At 60.6% G+C, this 6915-nt stretch overlaps 1 protein-coding gene across 1 annotated transcript in view; it reads left to right on the top strand.

Moving 5' to 3' along the window:
* The first annotated feature begins 523 nt into the window (after positions 1 to 523).
* Positions 524 to 6915, top strand: part of LAMC3 (laminin subunit gamma 3) — a 59009-nt gene continuing 52617 nt past the window's right edge. The window contains exon 1 of the mRNA XM_036261699.1: positions 524 to 947. Within this exon, the coding sequence (XP_036117592.1) occupies positions 524 to 947 (424 nt within the window). The remainder of the gene's footprint in view (positions 948 to 6915) is intronic.

Below are 6915 nucleotides of genomic sequence, written 5' to 3'. Positions count from 1 at the left end.
CGGTCACGAATACCGGGTGAGAACATCTCCCCGTGAGAACAGGGAGGCCAGCAGCAGAAGCACTTCTCAGAGTCAACGGAGCCGAGGACACGTGAGGAGCCACCCACGTTACTGCTAGAAAGAGGCGTGCGAAGCCCAGGGGAAGACCCTGAGGTCCCCTTTTGGCTCAGGACCCAAGGGGACAGGGGAGCAGTTTCCCTCTAGGGAGCAGCCCCTGAAACCTCACAACAGCGCTGATGCAGCCGTATCACGATCAACCCCGGTTTACGGACAGAACTGGGAGGCGCAGAGCCAGGGACCCCCGGCAGCCAGGGACCCCCAGCAGCCAGGGACCCCCAGCAGCCAGGGCGCGGCTTCCCCGGCCGCGGCAGAGCGGGCACTCCCGGGCGCGTCCGCCAGGTGGGGTCAGCGCCCAGGGACGGAGCGGCCCGCCCGCCGGGGGAGGCGGGCCCTGGGCCCCGGTGCGCGCCCCGAGCCGAGCCGGAGAGCCGGGCGCAGGCCGGGAGGCGCGGTGCTGCGGGCCATGGCGGCGGCGCTCCTGCTGGGCCGGGCGCTCCCGGTGCTCCCGATGCTCCCGGTGCTCCCGGTGCTCCCGGCGCTGCTGGCGCTGCTGGCGCCGCGGGCGGGCGCGGGGCTGGCTGCGTGTTACGACGGCGCGGGGCGCGCGCAGCGCTGCCTGCCCGAGTTCGAGAACGCGGCGTTCGGCCGGCTCGCCCAGGCCTCGCACACGTGCGGCCGCCCGCCCGAGGACTTCTGCCCGCACGTGGGCGCGCGCGGGGGCGGCGGGGCGCAGTGCCAGCGCTGCGACGCCGCGGACCCCCGGCGCCACCACAACGCCTCCTACCTCACCGACTTCCACAGCCAGGACGACAGCACCTGGTGGCAGAGCCCGTCCATGGCCTTCGGCGTGCAGCACCCCACCTCTGTCAACATCACCCTCCGCCTGGGTAAGCGGGGTTCGAGGGCACCGCCAGCTCATCCTCTGTCCCCACCCCGTGGCAGGTCAGAGGCAGGAGGCTGCTGCGTACCCCGGGGTGGCTGTAAAACCCAGAAATGGGGGCTCAGGAGTGGGACCTGTGCCTCCGGGAGCTGAGGATTGACTGACAGGTGGTCCTTTGGGCTGGAGGGGGGACGTCTCCATGGAGCCCGTTACAGAGCAGTGGATCTGGGTGCAAAGACCATGCCCAGTAAGGGTGGTTGTGGGGAGGAAGGGGGGGTGATCTCCTAGGGGGTGAACGACCCTCTCAGGCAGGAGCCTAATCTCGGGTCATCTGGTCCACCTCGGGGCCTCTGGACTCCCCGAGGCTGTGTGCAGTCCTTGGGTGTGTTCCGGAGTAGGAGCCAAGGCATTCATCACGGGGAAGACTTAGTCCCCTGGGCAGAAGCCATGCTTCATGCTGTTGGGTAGCTGGACCAGATGACATGGCTTCTCTGCTCTGCCCATGCCCCCCTCCACCCAACCCCGTGCCAAGATGCAGGAGCCCCAGATCCCTGGGAATCAGAATGGAGTCTGGACCCAACACTTCGCTCCCAGACCCTCCCCCATTGTGGGGCTGGGAGTGCTCCTTCCCCCTCCAAGTCCAGCCCCATCAGGTCCTCCTGGACCCTGTCGATGTGCCCGGCACTGCACTGAGCATCTGACCTGTTGCAGCCCTCCACAGCCTTTTCGGAGAGCGGGGGTTCCCACCGGTCCACCTTTCCTTACCTGTGGGTCCAAAATCCCCCTAACCTTTGAAAATTCGAAGTATTTTATAACTTACTTTGGCTGCTAAGTGTGACCGCAGGCTGCTTGTAGACCTTGTGTATTCTACCCAGAGTGAACTTTCATGTATTTTGCTTCTGAAATCTCCTTGGAGTACAGCCTGCGGCCCCAGACCCAGCTGGAATGTGAACGTAGTCCGTGCTGTGAGCACTGGGTCGTCTGTCTAACCTCTGAAAAGTTGGGAATTGCAAAACACATCTGGAACCAAGCAGTTTAGAGAAGGGATTATGGGACTGCACCCCATTTTTCAGATGAGAACTTTGAGGCCCAGAGAGATCAGGTGCTTTGCCCAGTGGCACACAGCTGCTAAGTGGCAGTCTGGATATGAACATCTGTGTGCAATGAACCCAAGATCAGAGCCAAAGGTCCTTGACATGAGCTCTGTCAATGGAGCAGCTCTTCTTGGCCCTGGGGGACAGCGCCTTGGGGAATGACTTTCCAGTGAGGTGGGGGACACTGGGCCCCCTCAGCAGAGCATGCGGTGCTGGCTGCTGACTCAAGAAGCTCATTTCCCTGGACCTTGTCACCTTCCCTTGGCCTGTCAGGACCTCGAGGTGGGACTTCTAGATGGGCGTGGTCTCTACCCACACAGGGGCGACAGGAAACCAATGGGGGAGGAAGGCTGGGGGAGCTGGCTGGACAGGGCTGGCAGGACCCCAAGGCCACAGAGGAAGGAATCCGGGGTGGGGGTTGTGGAGGAGACATGCTGTTCCATGACAGAGGATGCGGGTTTGGCTGACATGCTACACGTGTCGGTGGAATCCAGGGGTGGGCAGCAGGCTCAGCCCAGGCACCGGCAAGGTGGGAGAGGCGGGGAAGGGTCTGGATTTGGGGGCAGGTGCCATTTCCCCAGTGTGGTTATGTGCCGGGCCCCGTGCTTCACTGGGTGGCCTCCTTGACCTCTGCCCAGAACCCTAAGCAGCAGGGTGGGTTCTATCCCTTCGCAACCAGGGAACTGGAGGCCCAGACCCCACACTGAGCCAAGACCTTGTGCTCACTCACATGCGTGTGCACGTGCACACACACATACACGTGTATCACTGCACAGGTGTTCTTCCACTATGTGTATGGCGACAGGCATGTAGGAGAAGCTTCGCGGTGTTTGTACAGGGAAGGAAGAAATGAATGAATGAGTGTCAATGCCCCTCCTCCATCTGTGCTTCTGGGCTCTGGGAGACAGAATAGGGTACAAACCTCAAAACGAGGCTTTGGACCCTCGCTGTGGGCTGACGCCATCCCCTCATGCCTCGGTTTCCTCTCTGTAAAATGGGGGTGAGTTGCCACCTCCTGGACGGTCATACAGGTTCCATGAGCTCAGGTCGGCCAAGTGCTCACCAGGGCTGTGACAGTCCTTGTGTGTGACCAGCGTCACTCTGCTGAGAGCCCCTTGGGCTGAGGTTCCCCTGGGGGGTGGCCTCTCCAAAGGGATTGAGAAATACTTGCCGAGTTGGCCCATTTCTGGTTCCGCTGGGCTTCGGTTGTCTCCACGCTAAGCCACGGATTGCACAATACCGGGGGAAGAGGCCTGGCGTTATCACTGTTCTCAGTGGAGGCTCATCGTCAGGCGAGGTGGGCCAGGGAGCCCCTCCTCCTGGTCCTCAGGCCACCTCTGCAGTTCCACCCCCCTCTCCTGGACGCTCTGCTCCTGGGAGGGAGAGTGGGTGGCCGCTGGCCCCGGCCTCCTTGGGGAGTGGGGTGAGGGGCAGGGGAGGAAGAGGCTGTTGGTCAGCTCCCTGGTGGAGGTCGCTGCTTTCCCAGCCCCCCGTGAGCTCAGACATCTGTTCCAGATCCCTAAGCTGAGCCTTCCTGCCTGATAACAGGCGGCAGCAGGGTCTGGCGGCTCCTAGTCCTCCCTGAAGGCCAGGGAAGCGGTGGGCTGGGACCTGGTGGGGGTAAGGGTGTGTGGGGAGGAGGTGGGTGGTCATCACGGGTAACAGACATGGATCAGGGGGCTCTGGCCATGTGTTAAGATCCCCACTGAGTCAGCACCCCCACCCCAGCACAACTGTTCTTTTATAGACAGGGAAACTGGGTCTCTGAGGATGCAGTCAGTTTCCCGGGGCCACACAGCCATACATGGTGGACCCCAGGACCCTCCCTCAGTGGCACTGCACCTGGAATGCACACGTCCTGGGCAGATGCAGGTGAGGTGGGTCTGAGCTTTGCGTCTGGCTGGGGGAGGGGAGATCTCTTTGTCCACTTTGTTGGATTCCGAGAACCCCCTGGCGTGACGGGAAGACCTTCGCGTCTCTGTTCTCGGAGCAGGTGCGTTCTGAGCCCCTGAGAGAAGGGGAGTTGCAGGAGGACGGTGGGTGGGTGCCTGCCTGCCCACCCTCCAGCCCAGTGCCATGCCTGTGCCCAGCTGGTTTCGTGCATTCATTCAGGCACCTCCTGAGGCTTTGGGCCCCGCCCTCCGGAGGACGGGCTTGGTGCTCTGGGAACACACACAGGGAAGGGGCCTTGCTGGGATCTGCAGGATGGCAGGAGGTGACATAAGAATGAAGGACAGCCCTGGCTGGTTTGGCTCAGCGGTTGGAGCGTCGGCCTGTGGTCCAGAGAGACCCGGGTTCGGTTCCTGCTAAGGGCATGTACCTCGGTTGCAGTTTGTCCCCGGCCCTGGTTGGTCATGTGGGTGGCAGCCACTCGTTGTGTCCCTTCACATCGATGTTTCTCTCTCTCTCTCTTCCTCTCTCTCCCTCCCGCTCTATCTGAACAAAAAAATGGAAAAATGTCCTCAGGTGAGGATAAAAAAAAAAAAAGAATGAAGGACATTTCAAGTCAGGGGGACAGCACAGGGAAGCCAGGAGACCGCTTGCTGTATCCTCAGACCCGCACAGCCCAGATGGGCGGAGAGGACGGAACAGAGACGCTGGGACATGGCTGCTGGGGGTGGGGGGGGTTGGACAGCAGGAGGACCCTGCCGGCCCGAGGAGCCCAAGGACAGCTGGGTCTCCTGAGCTTTGCCTCCTGCGTCTTCCTGTCGAGTGGGTGGCCCTGTTTGCATTGGCTGGGACCAGCGCGGGGGGGGGGGGGGGGGGCAAGACCTTCTTCCTGCCCCTGGGGGTTCTGTCTGGAATGCTGGGCCCCAGGCAGGTCCAGGCGTCAAGGCAGTGGTCCTGGTTAGCCTCACCCACAGAAGCAGCCCCCGCATGACCCCCGGGCCAGCCGGCCTGGCCACCTCACCTCTCCTGGGCTTCCCAGGACTGACCCAGGAGCTGCAGGAGGGGGAAGTCAAAAAGCCCAGGAAGGAGGCAGATGGACTCTCATCGCCCCTCCTCACCTCCCACCACCCTGCCCACCTCCCACTCCTCCCGCAGCCAGCTGCCCTTCAGCAGCCGCGAAGGTCGCTGTCCTCCTGGTCTTTGCTTAGTGCTTGCGCTTGTCCTTAGAGTTTCTCTCCTGCCTTCCTCAGGCGACACTCTCTCATTCGCAAACAGAACCGTTGAGTGCCTACTGTGTGCCTGTCCCTGCACCAAGCCCGTGCCGCAGCTGTTGACTGCGCTGACTGCCCCTCCGCTTAGAGGTGACCCCAGGATTGGGGAGAGGGCCTGCCTGTGCTCCGAGCTGCAGAGGGACCCCAGCGCCCCGCACAGGCCCCTGCGCAGTCTGTCCCGTAAACGTAGGTCTGGCCAGTGAACGGACAGCGCTGCCGTTCAGTGGTGCGCACGCTGCGTGCCTGGGGCCGTTCCGAGGGCTTTGCAGGCGTTTACTTAGCAAACCCTATTATTGTTGTGCACTTGTTGCAAATGAGGAAACGGAGTCACTACATTCGAGTCACTTACCCAGTTAATTGGGGGGAGGTTAGGTAGTTTGGCTACGGCCCCAGAGCGGGTCCGTGGTGGAGCTGGGATGTGAACCCCAGCACATCGCCATGGCACCCTATTTCCCTGGGAACAAATGACCCCTCGGCCCTCCAGATACATCCAAACTCCTGAGCTGTGGCATTCACCAGGGCCCCAGCCTTCCTCCTGGCCCTGCCTGGCTCCTGCTCACCCAGGCTCCAGCCACCTCACCACCTCCCAATCCCCGCGCCCCCATCTCCATGCCAGCCTGCCACCAGCTGCCCCCTCCCTGACTTTGCCTGTTGGGACTGTGGTCAGTGGTTGGACTCCACCTGAGCCTGTCTGAACCAGCTCACTGGATTATGAACTTGCAAGTACAAATCACGCCTTGTCTGTCCTCATGCATTCGGCCAGCATTTAGTGAGCACCTACTATGCGCCAGGCCCTTGACCAGGTAACTGCAGCATCCTCTTGTCAGCCCTCAGATGTCACTCAGGACTTCAAACTTAGGGTCCAAAAGTAAAGGCACCCCTGTTCATAGCAGTGTTGTTCACAATAGCGAAAGAGTGTCCACTGGGGAATGAATGAGCAAAATGTGGTATATGCATTGAAATAGCATTCAGCCTTAAAAGAAAGGAGATTCTGCCCGGCTGGTGTGGCTCAGTGGTTGAGCATCAACCCTGCACCAAGAGGTTGCCAGTTTGATTCCCGGTCAGGGCACATGCCCAGGTTGTGGGCCCGATCCCCAGTGGGGGGCATGTGGGAGGCGGCCAGTCGATGTTCTCGCTCATCGATGTTTCTCTCTCTCTCTCCCTCTCCCTTTCTCTCTCTCTAAAATCAATAAAGGGAAAAAAATTTATAAAAAAGAAAGGAAATTCTGACCTGCTACAACGCAGGTGAACCTTGAGGACATTATGCTGAGTGAAGTAAGCCAGACCGAGGACAGGTACTGTACGATCCACCTACATGGCGTCCCCGGAAGACTAAGCCATAGACGTAGGAAGTAGAGTGGTTGGGGCGGGGCGGGGCAGGGGGCATTGTTGAATTGGTAGTTAAATTTGGGAAGATGAAGAGTTCTGGAAATGGCTGCGCAACAGTGGATGTGCTTAATATCGGGGCCGTGCACCTCACATGGTTAGAACGGTAAATTGTATGTTGTGCTTTTAGAATGAAAATCGCAGGCGTCTCCCCTCCCCGCGTCTCTGCAGGTGTGGAGGTAAGAACTCAGGAGTCAGCTGTGAGTCTTTCTCTGCCCTTTGACTTCTTCCTTGTCAGGATCACTGGCCCGTTCTCGGGAACGTCCTTTGTGTTTGCCTTCCTGTCCGTTCCCACTCAGCCCCTCCTCGGTCCCTCGCTTATTGGAATGGTCTG

Source organism: Molossus molossus, unplaced genomic scaffold (genome assembly GCF_014108415.1).
Source record: "Molossus molossus isolate mMolMol1 unplaced genomic scaffold, mMolMol1.p scaffold_m16_p_14, whole genome shotgun sequence".
NCBI classification, from domain to species: Eukaryota; Metazoa; Chordata; class Mammalia; order Chiroptera; family Molossidae; genus Molossus; species Molossus molossus.
This window is presented reverse-complemented; position numbering and strand designations above follow the sequence as displayed.